The sequence below is a fragment of the Calidris pugnax genome, unplaced genomic scaffold, assembly GCF_001431845.1.
Source record: "Calidris pugnax isolate Ruff unplaced genomic scaffold, ASM143184v1 scaffold24, whole genome shotgun sequence".
Taxonomy (NCBI): domain Eukaryota; kingdom Metazoa; phylum Chordata; class Aves; order Charadriiformes; family Scolopacidae; genus Calidris; species Calidris pugnax.
In genome coordinates this window covers 25,241,281-25,261,006 of record NW_015090922.1, presented here as the reverse complement: position 1 = coordinate 25,261,006, position 19,726 = coordinate 25,241,281, and the positions used below count along the sequence as shown (strand labels likewise).

Sequence of the window (19,726 nt, the reverse complement as noted above, 5' to 3'; positions counted from 1 at the left end):
CCCCAAAATACCCATTTGTTCCATCCCTTCTAACTGTTATTAAAAAGACAGAGTGCAATGTGGTAGACAAAATTAAAATTATCCTTCTGTGACATATCAGTATTAGGCAGTTCTATTTGTTCTTCCTCTTTAGCTAAAACTATACAGCCATTGCACAAGGTGTCGTGAATGGCAATAGAGACTGCCAAGGAGTGGGGTAAGAATATACATAAGTAGGCACTTGCTTGTGAACTTTATCTTCCATTTTCTTATGAAGGGGCAGAAGGTGGCTCGACCAGATGCCCTTTGTTGAGTATAGGAGACCTTCATTACCTCCTTGATGCCTGCTGTCGTGGTATGTCCCACTGCAGACAATGGGATAGCTGTCACATAGACCAGACTCTCAACATCAGCAAAATACACCTTAGATAATACTCGAAATACTAAAGCTGAAGTTAGGACAGCAATTCTAAGAATTTAAACAAATTTTAAGATCAAAGAAAAATAAAAAACCCTAACTTATAGCTCATCAGTTCCTACAACACAATAAGCATACAATTATTCATTACAGATATTCATTAAGAGAAAAAGTTAACAGATCCCTAGAACTGAAGAGATTTTCCATCTTTGCATACCTATCTTATTTTGGCTTGTGTCCACATTAAGATTACAAATGTGAAGGTTTACCTACTGTTTAAAATAGACAGTAACATTCATTTGAAGCAAGTTTTCTAAAAGAACAAAGAGAAAATAAATGGGACTAAATTTTAAGATACCTAAGGCTAATATGGAGATATTGCAGCAATTCTGAATTGCCAGGAAGCATCCATTTTTCTGTATTTTATGTAAAAATAATTTTGGAGTGTCTGGCCTGAAAATAAAGCTGAAACATTTGCTATTATTTACAGTTACAAGTGTGACACCAGGACAGAGCTACTTACAATGACATCAAAGCAAAACTGCAACCCCTCCTAGTACAGTTTGTGTGCTAATTGCAATGCAGCACAGGAGACCGTAGGTCTAAGCATAGTTTAAGCATACATATACTGGTAAGTAATTTATAATGTATTAGTGCTCTGGTAAAAGTCTTGCAGTCATTGTGGACTGTTCTGCACAAGCATATAATTGATGCTCAGAGGCTAGAAAAAGCAAAAAACTCAAGAAAGATTATTTAGGAACGAAATAGGAAACAACTTTCCAGTCTATAAAGCCAAGATGAACCAACATCCCGGTACTGAATGCAGTTTTAGTGACTCAAAGTTTAAAAAAAAGAACACCTTGACATATGCAAGAACTTATAGAGTACAGGAAGCCGCATTCATCCTACAAGACTAAAAATTCATTTTTTCTCTTCTTAACTATGGAGGCAGCTCTACCATGCAGTATTAAATAGAACTCTAAGGTGACTATAATTTACGTTTTCCACACCTGGACCCTCACAGAAAAAAACCAACCACCTGTAAGAAAGCAGTTGGCTGGTTCAATAGCATCTATTAAAGTTTTGAACGGTTCTAACTTTTCATTTAAGAAAGCATGTCCATAAAGATTAAACTATTAGAAAAAAAGCATAATTTTTCCAGAGTATTAATAGTTTGTAACAGTTTGGGTGGTAAATCCTGAACAAAATACTCAAGATGAAGTGGATAATGTAAAAATAAAATCAAGACCAAAAAAAACTCTTTTGCAGAATGCAGAAGATACTGAACAGGCTGAAAAATCAAAGAAATAGTACATCTCATTTTCTGTGTTAAAAGAACAAACAATGTATTTGTCTATCCTCAATCTGATTCTCAAATCTTTTGTCTTAACACTCTCAAACTAGTACTTTTTTGAAAATGAAAAATTCTCAACAACAGCTGAAGGAAAAATAAAAAGTAAAATACTTTTTTAGATCCAGATAAAATTTATGTTCACTTCCCAAAAAAGAATTCTTAAACTGACCTCTTTTATTTTGACATATGCTTGACCTTTTGCACTTGCAGCAACAGCTAGAACCTCAGCATCAAAGATGAAATGAACAAAAGCTTTTAGATTGGACCAAAATATTAGTTGTGTGTTGCTCAAAGAGGATATAATTTTCCAAGCCAAATCAAATGCTTCTATGCAGAGAGACTCCGCTGAGTGCAGAAGCTGAAAACAAAGAGGAAAAAAAAGTGTTACATTTGACAAAAACCACACCAAAAACTATTACTATCATGCCATTATTCTATCTTTTACCTTGGGAACAAGGACTTTCATGCAGTCGAACACAGGTAAAACTTGGTCTGAAGGAAGAATACTTAGGGCTTCTAATGCAGACTCCAGAATTTTTCTTGACCTTTCAACCGTAGATAATGAAATTTCTGAAGTTCTTTCATACTCTTGAGCCAGTGTTGGAAATGAATTTAAAATAAAACGAAGGCAAATCCACTGGTCACAGACATAACGAGCAACAATTTTTCCCCAGCCTTGAGATGTTGTTTCTTCACATAAGCTGTAAGGAGAATGTTATTGTTAAATATATATTGTGTTAGTTTATCCTGCACATTCCTGCTCCATCACGAAGAGCTTCAACTCACTATACCTTTTCTAGATGCTAAAATTTACACAGGTTCAAGGGGAGACTGGACAAATTAATAGAAGAGAAATCTACAAAAAGTTTTTGAAACACAGAAAAAGCAGTTCTGGTGTCAGGGAGTCTCACTGGTCATATATACCTGGGAGAGTATTCAATGGAAGTATCACTGCATGCTGACAGTCTTTTTTTATTAACCAAGTATTTGGGTTTTGGCCCCCAGGCTCGCTCTGGGCTTCTCTTCCTCAACAGTAAATAATTTCCATTTAAGCTGGCTTCTCTACATGCCATGGATTTGTGCAGTCTATACATATTTAGGCTGGCATAAGGATAAGCAACGTTCAAAGTTAGCTCTAGCTTCATAGCACTAGAGGACTGAGCAAAAGAACCTTTGGTCTTATCAATCACAGCTGCTTTAATGTTCCAAAACCTGAAGGTTAAGACAAAAGAGCAGCTGAATGAATAGTTTGTGTTCAGAAGTTTTCGATTTTATCTTGGCAAAAAGTTATCAAAGTAATGAACAGGAAAAGTCAGCATCTTAATCACTGCTCCATGCTAATCAAATTTATTCTGGAGAATTACTGAAGCTACAGCACAGACGTACCTACTTTTTTCTTCAACGTAAGATGGTTTCTTTAATACTTCATTGTATTGAGAAAAGAAAATAAATCTCTTCAGAGCATCCACAGAAGGCAGAGACTCAAGGTGTGCTTCAGGTTTCCGATCCATTATCTCACAAACTGCTGTAAGTGAAGCCATGCTAGCTACTTTTTTAATCTGTTCTTTAAGCTTCGGCTCCTAATTAAAACCAAATCATATATGAACAAACAGGCACAGATTTCTTCTAATAAGATACAAATAACCTCCTGATACATTTGATAATCCTGCTATTTGTATCACCTCAGACATCATCAGGTAGCAACCCTGCACCCATCTACTTCCTTATTTTCCTGCCCTATGCGTAACACAGCTTTGCTCAGCTGGGCCAGAGCAATCAACCACAAGTTGCAAGCACTGAAAAGAGTGTAAATCTTGCAAGTTATAGCCACTTACGCATTAAGTGCAGGCACCTAGCTCAACTACGATGGAACACTTCTATCTTGCCAGGTAGCAATTTACATATATTGCTGGATAGCAATGAAAAAACCCAAAAGACACAAGTCCCCATAGTCAGAGACCCAATGCAAGAGCTGAAATTCGGAATGCCACATTCTAACTGCTCCAAGAAGCTGAAAGGTCACAACACCGACTGTGATTATTTTGTGTAATAAACACATGTATTTAAAGAGGCATGAAAAAAAAAAAGACTCAATTAAAAAAGTTAGTAGACATACAGTTTCCTAACAGTATTAAAAGCTCAATGTTATTTAAATATCTTCAAGTTACTTTCAGCTCTTTAGAGCACAGAAAAGTTTTTGTTCTTATCTGTAATTACTCAGTGTCTTTTTTCTTCTTAAACTGAAGAGGTACTCAACTGAGGAAATCATCATGACAGTTCTACTGAATTCAAAAGAAGTTGGTAAAGACACTAAGTTTGAACCATAAAATTTTACTTTGAAACTATGGAATAAGTACGTAATTCACATAACCAAACAAAAAAAAGACATTAAGTCTTGTTCTTCATTTCCTTAGAAAAGTAAGCCTAGCAAATCAAACACATACAATCTTTTAAATGTGTTATTAACTGTTCTTGATCAATAATTCAATCCAGAAAATACCAAAGATATTGCCTAACAAATCTTGATTTAAATCTCCTCTTTTTATAGAAGTTATTAATGTTTCTTTACTTTTTGAAAATACATCTCTCAGATATACTAGCTATACCAATGACCCAACTATGGGACAATGAACATAACTATACAAAAAAACCAAAGCGATGCTGGGTTCTGGAACTTATTTTTCTTTGTATGTTTCAGCTCGAAAATTCAACAGATGATTAATACAAAGGACATTTTCATTTACCAGTATCTTCTTCAATAAGACTGGTTCATATTTGAGGAAAAAGCTTTTGAGTACACATAGCTCTAGTACACAAAAGTACTAAAAATCTTAACTACAAATATTTTACATTAACATTACACTGCCAACTAAAGACACATATAAGTTAGGGAATATGATGATATTGTATATATTAAAATAAAATATATTAATAATATAAATATTTGTACATTGAGTTGCACTTGTAGCATGTTTATATAATTATTTATATATAACCCAAACATTATATAAGCATTACAAATAAAATATTTATTTTAATTAATATTTACTGGTTTATTTTATATTAATATTCAGTGTTGCAAATGACTTTAAATTACCTCTTCACAATTTCTCTCCTGAAGATTACGAATAGATGCATTTGTCAGGGACAAAATGAAATTCTTGACAGATGGTATTTTCTTCCAGCCAACTTGCAAGCACAAATTCACTATCTCTGGAATTAAAGCTAAGTATAGATCACAACGATCGAGGTCACCAACCTAAAAATGAGGAAACAAAGGTCAACTGAGGCATTAAGAGAAGGAACCAAATTGAAAAGAACAAAAACTAATAGTAACAATGATAGCAGAAGGAAAACAACAGCAGTCGTTTCAGCTGAACAATCTTCTATTTAATTTTAGGGTTTTGTGAGGATGGATGCAGTCCTGAGTAACATGCTCTAGCTCTAGGCAATCCTGCTTCAGCAGGGGAGTTGGACTAGATGATCTCTATGGTCCCTTCCAACTCTAGAAATTCAGTGAAATTCAGAGGGAGGTTAGGGGGTTTTTTGTTTGGTTTTGGGGGTTTTTTTAAATCTTTTCAGCTTACAGGTTCTTCTAGTTTAAGGCTCTGGAACATGCCTTAGAAGAAACACTGTGAAATTCTGAAAGAAATCTCCACTTCTTTTAATTGTTAAGTTTACTTAACTTCCCTTACTGGACACAAAGGAATGCCATGTAAAAACACCTGAGCTCACCTAAGCATCAGAAGCGGTGAAGCTCTTTAATACATTCAAAAGGACGTTTTTAAAGAAGTCAAAATCCTCTACTGTCAAGTTATTTTGCTTCAGAAGTCACAGGTGCTTAAAGACTTTATATGAAAATTAGGAATACTAGTAAATCAAACTAACAAGCAAAATCACACCAAAGTGTATCACTGTAATTACTTACAGTGCTTAACTCATTTGCAGTAAGCCGTCTGAGAAGAAATTCAAGAATACTCTCCACAGGTGTCACTAGAGATTTCCAGATGAAAAACAATACCCCATCTGCGTGAAGAGAAAAAAAGGAAATATATGTTTTAACATCCAGAAATACAATTTCATCAAGAAATTTATTATATCAAGCAGATTTAGTTAAGTTACAGAGTCAAAGTTATACAGTAACAAATATTCAAATACCTAGGAATACCTTAAAGCAGTTCTGTAGTTTTTAGCAGTGTAGGCCCTAGTGCTGAAAGAATCAAACCACATTATATTCTTTCCTGAGACTTATCATGACTCAGTGAACAAAAACCTACACAAAACCAGAAGATCAAAGTTCCCAAGCTTTTTTCCCCTGTTGTCCTATTCCAACCCTATGTACAAACAGCTTATTAATGAACTTACTCTTTAATAAACATCAGAAGTCTCCACATCCAGCAATAAATTGCATATGAGAAAAAATGCAGTTATCCATTTTTAATATGTACGGAATTGAAAACTGGTTTTGGTTGAGCATTTTTGTTTGTTTGTGGGTTTTTTGCTGTTTAGAAATAACTCAGCTTTCAATACAGAGTAATTTTACAAGATTCTAGTCAAGTAGCTTCCTGGCTTAACATTGTAAATCAACAGATAAGCTTAGAACATGAAATGTGATACATTCTCTAAGAAAAGGCTAGGCTCCAAAGTGTACCACACGTGCATAGCATTTCACAAACGAAAAGACACAAGTTTACTACACAAGGGAGGTAAGTCACTTTGCTAAAACACATCTAACCACAAACAAACTTCAGTCTGTGTTTCAAGGGTAAGGGCTAAGCTGAAAGCAAAAGAAATGAGATACCAATATGAAAAAGGAGTTAAAATACTCTGCAAGACCACCTTGTTCTAAAAATATCGGTCCTTAGTTTCAGTATTTGGGAGAGTTACCCTGAGTTACATTTCATGTAGTGAAATTATGATGAAACGGAAGCCCTTCAAACAGTAGAAATATAAAGAGACAATATTTCCAGAAGTCCCAAACCTATACTGTACTTACTTTCAATGTTCTCTATTAAAATGGCTCATTGGACTGCCTTTGTAATGCTTAATTTCTTTAGAACAAACCATATATCTATATCAGATTATCACATTTCATCATAAATCTCAAATTGATAAAACATCTTCTGCAATTAAAATTCAGAAATTCTGCAGATCAACATGTTAGACATAAAACCCAATTCACTAACAGTGACTCTGCAATACCATAAATAAAATAGCAAAAACTTACTGTTTAAAATAGTGAAGTCTACCAACAGTACAGACAGCAAGACCTATAGAAAAATGCTGCTGATTTCAGCATGCATTCCAGACATATCTATCCCCATTAAATAAAGCAGTTCCCAATTGTTGATATTTTTGTTTTGTAAGCCTAAATTCCTTTCTTCTTCCTTCCCATTTTATCATTTTCCATTTGACAAACAGGACTTTTCACTTCCTGCTTAATCAACATGGAAACAAAACTTCTGTGTTTTACAGCATTATTCTTCTCATCCCTCAACAGAATCAATTCAGAGCTGCAGAAACAAGATCTATTACTTGGCTGTCCTGTGCAGGAGGAAGAAGCATGAAAACACTGTAGAAAATAACATAAGAAAAGAAAAACAATCCTTGTTTAACTTAACACAAAAAGACGTAATATTACAATTCTGAAAGCCTCTTGAAAGACTTCACTGATGGAGCGTTCAAAAGGATGGAGACAACTGTGATGCTCAGCCTTGCCATGCCTCAAAAACTCTGCAAGCAGAACTTGACGAGCTAAGTCAAGCATCAAAATTGCCAAAGCAGGAGCAATCAATTACATCTACATTAGCAAGCACATAAGGAAATAAGGCATACAAGGAAATTATTTACAGAGTTGTATTCTTGATACTAAAAACCTAACATGGACTTCTATGTGTTTTGCAGGGATCTGCTTCAGGCTTGTTGTAGCCTCATGCTGCAGACTGAGTGCACACTGGCAGCTGGGACACATCTTCCAGTTTAGTTTCATCTGAAGGAACCCACTCCAGCAGTCAGAGACCACCCCACAATGTGAACTTTGACAGTCTGCATAATTAGTGCTCAATATTTCAGTCAAACAGCTAAAATCCACAGGGTGTGTGTGAATGTATAAAGCACTTTTTAAAATACGGGTAAGGATTTCCTTCAGGGCTGCATTTAGATATCTTCATGAAACCTGGATGCAGAACCTGAAATAATGTTTTTTCATGCAAGAGCCTAGATCTATAGCCCCCACTCTAAAGCTACTCTTGTATTCCATGTTATGAAAACACTAAAAAAAAAAATATCCCCAAATAATCTGGAGAAGCAGCAACCAAGTGCCAAGATCCCTCCTGTTCCAGTTCAGCATCCAATTCATGAAAATAATATTGCAATTTTTCTTTTCTCTCAGGAAAAAAAGAAAAAAAAAAAAGGTCTGTTCTGGTTACAAATTGACCAAGTTCTAACAAAAGGATTAGTAAGGACTCCATAGCTTTTGTTCAGACTCTCCTGAAAGTTCTACAAGCTAACGTGCTCAATCCGTGGGAGGCCAAAACTCCAGGAGAGCCAGATCAGCAGACTTGTGCTTAACTGGGTACCTCTTGACCTCCTTGCTTCTCATCACGGTCAAACTAAAGCAAGTCAGTTAAGCTGAAATCACACCTAACAGTGTGAAATAACCAGAGGCATCCTGACTTTTGCAGTCTAAACAGCATTAGTTGAGACAAAATTACCTCCCAGTCAACAGTATGTCTAACAGAAAACTATGCACTCAGGGAAGGCTGGCTCCAGCTGAACCTGTGGCAACTAAGCATGTTATACCCGCTTTCTGTGCTAACTTCTTTCTGGAGTGTCCAAACAACTTACGGAATCTGTAGCTTGGCCTATAAATATTATTAATATGTTGCACTCTCCAAATTTTAGCTAACTGCTCATCTAATCCTAATGGATAACCATTGCTTTCTCAGAAGCCTTCCACATTCTCAACTCCCAGCCCTTGGGACACCTTCAGAAGAGCCCCTGTGGGATTGGGCGTGTAGCTCAACTCTATAACAGATATACCAGGTTGTCAACTTTTACATTTACCCCTTCTAGACTAGTATTAATTTGACAATATAGCCTTAAAACAGTAAGTACCTTAGTTTTAGTTAGACTATAATTAATATAAGATACAGTATACCGAAGATATCACTAACCATCTTGCGTATTGGAACATTTTAACGAACGGGTCTGCAATAACTTCAAGAGAAGCTGTAGGCTTTTATCTGTTTTCAGTGTTGGTATGTAAACATTACTGCCAAGTTTCATCAAGACATCCAGAAGAGGGTTCAAGAAAGCCTCTAGTTCAATCCATTCTATGTTGCTTTTTCCACTACATAAAAACAAAAATTAAAAAGAAATTCTTCTTCTGAGTATCTGCCTTAAGTGCTGAAGTCACTTATGGAAATAAATAGGACACGTTTCAAGTATCTTTAGAAATGTTACCCAGTATGTTGGCAGCAACAGCTGGATGAGGTCTAAGGAATGATCAGACTGACGGAAAGTCTACAGAGAAAAGTGGACAACTTCCTGACTTGATCAGGCTTCTACCGGATCCTTCAGGAGTGAGGAGGTTGAAAAAGAGAGAAATGTAAAATAAGGTATTTCATACTTACCTGTATTTATTCCTCATCTGCTCCACGTCCGCAGCCAACAGAATCATTGTTGAGACAAGCTTAGCTTCAAACCAGTCAGGCATAAAGCAATTTTCTCCTGATTAAAGATATTTTAAGGTTTCCACAGCATTTAAAAAATACCTTCGTGTTAATTTTTAAAACTTTTCTGTTTGCAACTTATTAAAATAAATTAGTATAACAACAATTAATGCTAACAAAATATTATTAGTAATTTTCTGTATTCTTTTACCTAGATATAAACTAAAATCAAACACAATAACTTTTCCTTTACGCCTCAAAGAGGCTAATCTCATTATCCTCTATGCTTACATCAATTTTAGGCAACGTGTTATATTACGTAGTAGCTCCCAGCAGACTTTTCCACTGCTCTTAAAAATACATTAGCATATTCAAATGAAGTTAACCAAGAAAATAATTCCTTTATGCTTTCTCAGGAACATCTGCTGTAATTTTGACCAGCTGAAAGTTATACGAAAAACTAAAACTATTCTGTCAAAAGGAAGTAAAAAAAACCCTAACTAAAGTTTCTCTTTTCACAGGTCTTTTACAGAAAACTACATCATCATACTTATAAAAATGTTTCTTAAGTAGCAGTACATAAGCTGGGTATAGGTCTTCTTGACTGGTATGTTTTTTGCTTTGGGAATTTAGGAAGCAAAACACACTTTGGAGGTACAGTTTGAGCAGCTGGACATCGTTGACCTTTTTATTTTTTTTACCTCCACACAGCTGCTTATAAGCTAAGATTCATTTCAAACCAGGACATTATAAACATCATTTTTTTTTAGAAGTGAAACACAGATGTTTGCCATGAAATTACAGATAATATAGACCAAGGACTAAACACTTCAGGAAGGAGAGACGATCTGCCAAAAATTTTAGCAAAGCATTTACATTTAGAAACAAAATTTGCCTGCAACTTTTCTAACCATAAGACAATCAAGTGAAGCTTCCCAGGCTGCAGGAAGCTTCTGCACCATCATTAGCAAATCTGGCCTAGCTTTTATACAGGTATAACATTAAAAAAGTGTTGAGTTTTGACACTGGACATTACAAAACTATATAGAATTTGATACGATTGCAGTACTGAAGTTGTAATTGAGTACCACACACAAGGTGAAGTATTAAGAAAGTCAATTTGCCATTTCTTTCAATTCTTCAATTCATTCCTTTCAAAAAAAGAAAATTCTAAACTAAAGTTACAATCATTTAAAACATGGCAGTGAAAAAAGAAGTCCCTACAAATTCATAGAGCATACAAAGAACCCTCCTTGGTTATAATGCCCAGCAGCTCGTCCAAGATCAAGTGGTCCAAGATCAAAAGACCATCACTGCACAGGAAGGTGTGTAACAAGCTGCCAAGATGCGTTACCATATGGCATCTCTCTCCATAAATATACTCATTTTGCTAAGCTGTATTGAGAAAGGCTACAGAATCCGTAACTATTCACATTCCCTTGAGCTTTCCTCTGCCCCCATACTCCAGCATTTTCACACACCACCAAAAAAGTAACAAAAAAAAAAATCAAAGGAGAAGAATGAGTGCAGCATTAAAACTGAGAATTAAGGTTTAACTTTCAATTAATACCGCAGGACTGTACTTTATGAAGGAAAACTGGAACTAGAAAATAAATTTCAAACTTAAGAATCATAACACAAATTAAGTTGAATTTGAGTAAGTGTAATATAAATAAACAAATAGCTCTTCTAAAATTCAAAGGATTTTTGTAATTATTTTGTTTAAATTAGCTTCAAAATATTTTTACATTAATAAACATTTGACTTACTTTCAGATGCTGGTGTCTTCAGGTACTCTCCCAAAAGACTGCGTACATATTGACATAATGATGACGTCTCTCGATGCTCAACATCAGAGGTTACACACTTTCTGAAACGTCTGTCATTCTCTTGAAACCACCTGCAAAGCTAAATTAAAACCAGTATGTTAGTATTTAACCATATCTGCCATCTCCGTACTGACATTACCAATGTAACAGTACTGTTAAATACAAGCTGTTACATCAACAAATCCACACTGTGAGGGGTATTAACTATATTTATCTTGAGGCTTAGAAGACTATCCCCCTTTAATTAACAGCAAAAAAAAGATCTTCCAGAGAGTAGGGCAGGTATTAAAAAATGTTTGACAAACATAGAATCAGCTTCAGTTCTCACCTCCACCCACAACATAGTATCTCTCCTTAGGGACTCCTCTGGTCTAAGGGACAGAAGAAAGCTTGAAACTTCTGGGAGGAACACTTTCTCCTGAAGAAATTAATCAAGATACAATAGTTGCCAACATAATATAGAACAGACAACATCTATATAAGGACTTAAGAAGTTTGCTGTCATCTGGTGAAAGTTTCAGAAAAAGAAATTGACGTTTTCCTTTCTATGACACACTCACTTTTGTGTCTTTTGGACCAACTTATCTTTACAAAAGAACACAATTTAAATTTTCCCAAGTATTAAAATCTACCTGAAAATTAATATAAGAATAGTACTATTCACTGATGATACCTTTTAAATGAACATACATAAACAAGTAAGAGTTACTGATAAGTACTGTATCTGTATTTCCAAAAAGAAGTTCTGCTCAGACAGGTTTATGGCCATAACACACAACATGGAAGAAGATCTACTTATCTAGAAAGCAAGCATGTTATAAGACAATCAAAACATGAATACATTGACTACTGAATAATTAAGGTCTTGCTATTAATGGTAGTTTTAGCATTCCGGTGTTACGAACACTACTTTTCTCTTAGGTATTTCGGAAAAGTCCATTTAGTTTCTATGTGTTAACAGCTGAGTTTATACAATGGATATCATAATAGGATACTCTTCCTTAACTACTGCATGAAAGCCCTACAAGAAAACATCAACAAGTAAAAGGTAACGAAAAAAAATACATCATATTAAAACCAAAGTTAACAGAAGCATACCTATACTTATATAGCACTTTTATTTTTAAGTAGTCACTAAAAAAATTGCAAATCCAGCAAAAGCAGTTGTTCCATGTTGTATTCAGCAGTTTTTTGAGTCCTCTTTACCTTGTTAAAGTGTTAGTGTGTTTCTATTACACTAGCGAGAGAAAAAAAAAAGCAAAAAAACCCAAAGTAAACTCACCACATCTGTCAAATGCATAACTGTTTGAAGAAGATAGCACTGAGCAGCTCCACGCAACAAAATCTGATGTGTAATCATAGTACACTGGAGGACATCTCTGCAAAGAGGAAAAATATGCGCTGTAGAAAACACACACTTACAAAGTTTAAATGCTTTCATGCATTTGATAATTCAATGTATTAGATTGTATTTAACAAAGATATTCTACTAAGTATAATGCAATCACTGCCTGATCAGGCAGCATACCATCTGGAACCAAGACAACTGCTATATGTATTTTCAAAAATTGACATTAAAACTTGGATAAACATATATTTGACAAGATAAAAAAGGTGGGGATGGAGAGAGTGGGAAGTGCAACAAATCTGAAAGTAAAGGAACAATCCCCATGATCACACCAGTTCAATTTGATCATTTAATATTCGCATTTCTATCTGTAATAAATATAGAAATAAAACATCTTTCCCATCAAATTCTCATTCTAGCACAACACTGAAAGAACCTTCAATGATCTTTTATCAGCAGAGGTGTGTCTGACTTTTTTTGGCCTTTTTTTTTTTGTAAGCTACTTTTATCTGATATTCCTTCCACCACTATTAAGATTTTATTTCAAAGCTCAAATTTGATTAAACTGTAATAATTACTGATTTTTAGTGGCTCTAGGAAGTGAAAGCAGACACTTCAGAAACTTCAGTGTGATTAAGGATGACATGCACGCCAAGAACTTTTACCTAGTCTTTTATTTATAAGTCTCTCAGTTTTCAATTTTGTGGGCTGTCCCCTGATATAGCCTCAACTGCCATTAAACAAGGTTTCAATGTAATCAGAAGACGTTTGATATATATCAGTTAACCAGTATGGAAGACCAGGGAAAAATGATGCCAAAAAAGAAGCGATGACAAAGGACTGAAAGGCAAAACACTAATTTTTAAAGTCACACAGAGATATAAATGCATTGGTTCTTGAATTAGACATAAAGAACCTTCCATTCCCATGCACAGCCATCACATCCTCCCAGAAGTAACAAATATGAATTAAATCCTGGCTCTCCAGATGTTCAACACTTTTCTTTACAAGAAGTCTGCATGAACACAATGCGGTGTGCATTTTACCTTAAAGCATGAAGTCCTTCAGCACCCAGTACTTTACATGCAGGAATGTGTGCCAGAGCCATAGAAAGAAACAAAATGGGAACAGCGCACCAATGCCTACTTGTCATCTTCTGAATAAATTTTAACAGGAAACTACCTTAAAAAAAAAAAAAAAAAAAAAAAAAAAAAAAAAAGGAAACAAACCAAACAATTCAGAGTGACTTCTTGTTCTCCGATGCATTTAAATTACATGGACCCCAGCAGGAGAGTGTTATGATCATTTCTGAAAATTAAATGAACGACAATGGAGTGATTTCCAAATTACTCCAACGAGAAAAGAACATTGCAAAGAAGTCTGTCAGTAAGGTAATACGGTAAGGAAACAACCAGAAATAAATCAAATTTGGGCTTTGGTAATCTGCACTACTCACCATGTTCAGTAATGGAATTTTAAATCAGATTATTTCAAGTACTAGATAATGCCTTTTTTTTTAAGCTGCTACTCAGTCTGTGTGATGGCAGACCAAATTACACAGCAATCCAACCAGTTTAATAGATGCTGACATGGCAAAAGCAAGCCTCAACAAGAAACCAGAGCTACAATTTGTAGAAGCAGGTGACCCAGTCTCAGGGTTGCTAATCACAGACTCTCCATTTTGCGACAAAATATATGCCTTGGGATGGAGCAGAGAATAGAGCATCTATGGTGTTACAAACATGTAACGTATTTCCTACCAGAATATGTACCTGTAAATACAGGACAATGAACCAACCTGGGTCTACCCTTATTTAATCCAATTGGATCAGATACTAAATTCTGGTCTGTCAAAAGTTGCTTTTTCTTTTCAGCCTACACTAACACCAAAATTTCGAACAATCTCAGATCTTCCTCAATCCAACCTCACAATAAAAGAATCCTTACTCAGCTTCAGACTAAGAATGCCTTTGCAACACAGGTTGCAACTAAAAAAGTCTGGCACACACATTAAAAAAGAAAAAAATACCAAAACCTAAAAAACCCACACCAAAACCCCCCAAAACAAAGAAAGAAAAGAATAGTTTTAAAGATTTTGCTCATCACAGCATTATCTATGCAGAAAAATAAAGAAAAAAGAATCTGCAAATACTGTTCACCTTCAGAATTTAGGAATTTGTTTGGGTTTTTTGATACAAAAAGTAAGCCTGATTCACTTTGCCCCTAAAACAATTTTGTAGTTTAATACTGCAGCACGCCTCAAAGCCTGTGAAGATCTCTCTCTCTTCTCTGGAAACTCTCCTGCCACAATCTTTTTTCTCTCAAGTAATGTAGAAAAATAGTGGTAAATGTTTACATGAGATTTGGAAAATGAGTCCATAGTTTTTATTTGGTGTGCTTATTTAGAAAAAGAAAGATGAAATTGAAATATACCTTTTTCTTCTTCTGGAAGAAGCATGAGATAAGTAGCCAAAAACTTCTGTAGCCTCGTTCCCAAAGGAGGACAGGCGCCCATCAACTGACCTGGTGTCCTGTTGGGTTTGAAAACATCAAATACACAACCGGCATGTTAACAGCTAAAATATGATTGCCCCTAAACAAATAAAAAAAGTGCTGTTTAGCGGTTAATTCACTTCAGAGACTGCTCTAGCAGGCCACAGAGATGGAGTGCATCAGCTGCATCCTACACATATCCCACTATTCCAGCAGCAGCCAGCAAACACACAGAGGATGGATCCTTAGAGGATGCCGCCTCCAAGGATACACTCCGGCGGTCAAGCACAGCCTCAAGTCCAGTTCCTCAGGCCTGAGGGCACCTTACGTTGAGCCCACAGTGAGGAACAGCATTGTCAGTTCAACCCTGCACCCACAGAATGACAAAGGCCTCCGGGAGCGGGTTGCCAAGGCCCACGGGACAAGATCTGTGGAACATAGCAGGGATGCGACCAGCCTGATCTGGAGAACAGCAAAGACCAATTACCTACACAAGCGTGCTAGGGAGCAAGTTATAAAGTCAGTATAAACAAAACTACAGATCGGCACAGAAGGTCAAGTGAAGACACAAGAAATGCTCCATGAGACCAACAGAGACAACTGGTGTCCTATCAGAGGTCTCAGGAGCCTGGCTATCAACGCTTAGCTTCAGACAGCCACGAGATTTTACAGTTTTCTCTCATACAGCCTGACATCAACCATAACAATTCTATGTACTCTTGGTATACTCAAACACACACCCTCCTCTACATATCCCAACACTTCCACTGAAAACACAGCAGCTAAGAGAGATTATGAAGCATCGATCCAAGACAGCTCTAAGATACACACCGAAACACTTGGCACTTGCTTCAACCTCTGACTTCCCATCAGGTACGCCCATGGAAAGCAGACTGCAGCCAGCTGACCGAGGTAACACTGAACTCCTGCCAGAGCCCAAAGAGGGCATGTTTGTCCTCTCATGTTTAGATGAAACAACCTATTTTGACTACACTTTATCCAGAATCACCTGATCCAAACTGATCACCACTTTAATAACCAACAGTCACATTCCTTCCTACCCCCCAAAAAGCGTATAAGTAGGCTGTGCCAACTTTTCTAGCCACCTAACCACATCAGCCAGTCAAGGCTCCTCCAACATCTCTCTGAGCAGAGCTGCAGACTGCTAGCTGCATCGCCAAGCCACTGCGTCTGGCCCAAGGCTGAGTGCACAAAGTGCTTTTAGCACTTTAGTCCCCATTCTTGGTACTCTCCACGCAACTAACACCAAGTACTAAATGCCATCAGTACACTGAATGTATAGCAACTTGCAATGCCTCAAACTTTTGTCTGGTTTTTTTACGTATTTACATCAAGGGAAGCCACAGCTGTCTGTTGACCTCAAATACCCTCCTGTGAAAAAGTATTAATTTCCCAAAAGATAGTCAGGCACCATTGAAAAAACATCAGTCATGAACTGGCAACCATTGGAGCAGCCCCCTCTCTCTGTTGCAAGAAAATAATGAAGTATTTTTTAATCTCCTCAAGTTATAATTTATCATACCTCACTTCATTTCCAAATTAGTACTTCAACACCAGGTGTAACTTAGGACCTTAGGGCATCCCTATGTTGCTACTACTAGCATAAAATTGAACCCACTCCTTACTCACAGCCACCCACCTTTCCCAAAAAACTCTGTACCTGTTTAGCAACACCATTTGTTTATTAATGTCTTTTCCTTTATCCAAGGCCTTACCCACATACTCAAACCAGTATTATTTGAATATATTTCCAATAATCAATAGATTTCTTTTTAAAAAAAGTATCAGTGGCTTACCTGCTATAAAGGGAACTTTCTGAGAGGGCATCCATTAACGGTCCAATAACAAACTGATAAAAGTAAACAAGAAAAATAGCTAAATGTACATTCGCAAGGCACTGTTATATAGAGGCTAACCAGACTTACTTCGTCAGACTTTAAAAGAAAGTCAGAAATTAGAGACCACTCTTGCTAGTGTAAATTGGGAGCTAACTTTAATTGGAGAGCATTAGTTTGAAATACAGGCATGAATGACTGCATTCAAAAATGCATTCCCTCTAAGCTAGGCCACTTTTCAAGTAATTACATATTTGATGCCACTTACAAATATTGCTATCACTTGCACAGCTAAGATGTCATTTTTACAGAACGTGTCTAATTCCAACACTACTCAGGCAATTAGCGTTAAGATATAATACAAATTAGAACATCCATTTGTTCTGGCAAGTATCAGTAACACCCTTACCTCTGAAAAAACAAGTGAATTTGGAAGATGCTTTCTCTCATAAAGTTCCAGAAAATGAAGAACACCTTCCTTCATCAGTGTTTTATTCTCACTCTCAAACATTCGTTTATAGATGCACATGTGCCATGACGGGTGAAACAACCAACAACCTGTTACAAAAGCAAATTATTCTAAACTGACACAGAAATGACAGTGATGCATTAGCATACTAACACACAACACACTGACATTCTGGACAACATCACAGTCAATTCACGGGACATTTCAGAAAGATGATTATAGCTATTAGATTTATAAAAGTACCCTGCTAAATCTCCAATACAAAAAAAAAAAATAAATTATTAATGTGGCTTTCAAAACTTATCCTCTAAATTTTAGTACTTACAAATTAAAATGACTAACAAATGCAAAAACCACATAATTTTTCCTGCAACTCTCTTGTCTCAACACTGGGTTCACTTGCAACACATCCCCATTAATAGTCTTCCCACTTTACAAGTCTCTGAACCTTAACTTCTAACATCTTGTACTACCTAATTAGATGTGTTCCGTTTTGTCCTACAGAACATGACATTACATCCTTCACCACGCTGTCTCAGCACTCATTTCATTTTTTCCCTCCTCATTTCCAGTGAGAGAGTTGTGAAAGTAACTTGGCTCTCATGACTCACCCCAAGAATCTCTGGCTTTGTTTTATTTTCACATTAGCTTAAATAAAACAAAACATAGTGAAAAAGGACCATTTAGTTGGGTTTGTTAATAGAAAAAAAAAATATTTCAAGACATCATAGCAAGCAATAAGCATGTGCTAGCATTTCTTCTTCACAGAGCATAGTGTCACTGCCCATGCATGTCTGCCAAGCAACCTACGCATATAGCAGACCCCCAAAAACTGGAATAGCCACCCAGAAAACAGCTACTTTGAGAAACAAAACATAACAAGAAACAGCAGAAGGGAAAAAAAAAGCATGACTTAACTGCTTAATATTTAGGAGATGTTTCAGAAAAAGTTGTGTCTTACCTTTTTCCCCTGATATAGCATGATCAAATAAACTGTTTAGTTTCGGTAATACTGGCTTTATGACATGGATCTGAAATGCAAATCAGACGTAAGTAGTCAGTTTATGTCTCAAACCTAGGAACTGGGACTTACTCATGGGCTAGAATTTACTCACAATAGCATTAATACAGTAATTGACAACACACCACCACTTAAACAAACCTGCAATGCCTCTGCAACTGATCCAAGTGCTTGGTACGTAACGCTCAACCATGGCTTAGCACTGAAGTAAAACTGATACTTCCATGCTAATAATAATAATAATCAGAATACTTCCTAATAACCAACCATTCTATTCATCAAAATTAGAATAAAACAGCACAAATCTCTAAAATTAAACATTCTTGTAAATACTATTTCTCCCAGTTACAGAACAATTATGTACAAACGAAATAACTACAAAGAGGCACTCACGACTATCAGTTAACACCACAATACCATACAATTATGGAAGCCTCAGGTCAACAGGAATCTTTCTGCCAAGTCTACTGAACACTGAGTCAAATTCAGTAAGTTTCACCCAAGGCACAGATGAAGATCCCCCTCTGCTGAAGAGAGGTTATTAAGTTGCAATAGCCTGATTTTCCCTAAGAAAGGGGTCACCCGTGGTCTTGCAATTAGCTGGGATCCAGATTCTCCTTTCTTAGATCTATTCACTGCTTTCACCAGGAGAGACAGGAGCTTTGAATTTATTCCAAACAAATAAATCCAAGATGCTTTAAGTATTTAAAGTTAGAAATAGAAATTAATGGTTACTCAGACACCCTCGATGACCAAAGCTGGAAATATTTCAACCCAACAAGAACGCCTCCGGCGTGTGTGCCAGAGGGGAGATGTGCCAGAGGGGAGGTGTGACAGACGGAGGGGAGGTGTGACAGACAGACAGAGGGGAGGTGTGACAGACAGACAGAGGGGAGGTGTGACAGACAGCCACGCGCGCAGGTTTTAGGGTTGCTCCTACCTGGTTTCCTTCCAAAGTTTCCATTATCAAAATGTAAGTTTCCCAAAACTGCTGAAGTTTCTCACTCTTTTCAGCACACCACCAAAACAGGCTCGATTCTGACAGAAAAAGAACGAGTTTTTCCCTCAGCCGCGCCTGCCTCCCTCACACCCCCCCGGCCCCTCCGCCGCCCCCCGGCCCCGCCGTACCGTCTCCGCCCTCCGCGGGGCAGCGCAGCTCGCCGCCCTGCCCGCCGCTGAGGTCCAGGGCTCGCTTCAGCAGGTAGCGGGCCCTCCTGCGGCACAGCCCGTCCCGCTCCGTCAGGCCCTCCTGCACCACCCGCCAGAACCGCGGGCACAGCCGGGCG

The 19,726-nt window shown here is 36.9% G+C and overlaps 1 protein-coding gene across 1 annotated transcript in view; it reads right to left on the bottom strand.

Annotated features, from left to right (window-relative positions):
* Positions 1–19,714, bottom strand: part of TARBP1 (TAR (HIV-1) RNA binding protein 1) — a 33,365-nt gene extending 13,651 nt beyond the window's left edge. The window contains exons 1-17 of the mRNA XM_014950843.1: positions 19,569–19,714; positions 19,381–19,478; positions 18,381–18,450; positions 17,360–17,508; positions 16,912–16,964; positions 15,035–15,132; positions 13,648–13,783; positions 12,536–12,632; positions 11,582–11,671; positions 11,194–11,332; positions 9,386–9,482; positions 8,927–9,102; positions 5,680–5,777; positions 4,849–5,010; positions 3,138–3,331; positions 2,197–2,452; positions 1,921–2,109 (exon numbers count right to left, since the gene is read on the bottom strand). Of these exons, the coding sequence (XP_014806329.1) occupies positions 1,921–2,109; positions 2,197–2,452; positions 3,138–3,331; positions 4,849–5,010; positions 5,680–5,777; positions 8,927–9,102; positions 9,386–9,482; positions 11,194–11,332; positions 11,582–11,671; positions 12,536–12,632; positions 13,648–13,783; positions 15,035–15,132; positions 16,912–16,964; positions 17,360–17,508; positions 18,381–18,450; positions 19,381–19,404 (2,028 nt within the window). The 5' untranslated portion in view covers positions 19,405–19,478; positions 19,569–19,714. The remainder of the gene's footprint in view (positions 1–1,920; positions 2,110–2,196; positions 2,453–3,137; positions 3,332–4,848; positions 5,011–5,679; positions 5,778–8,926; positions 9,103–9,385; positions 9,483–11,193; positions 11,333–11,581; positions 11,672–12,535; positions 12,633–13,647; positions 13,784–15,034; positions 15,133–16,911; positions 16,965–17,359; positions 17,509–18,380; positions 18,451–19,380; positions 19,479–19,568) is intronic.
* Positions 19,715–19,726: the final 12 nt, after the last annotated feature.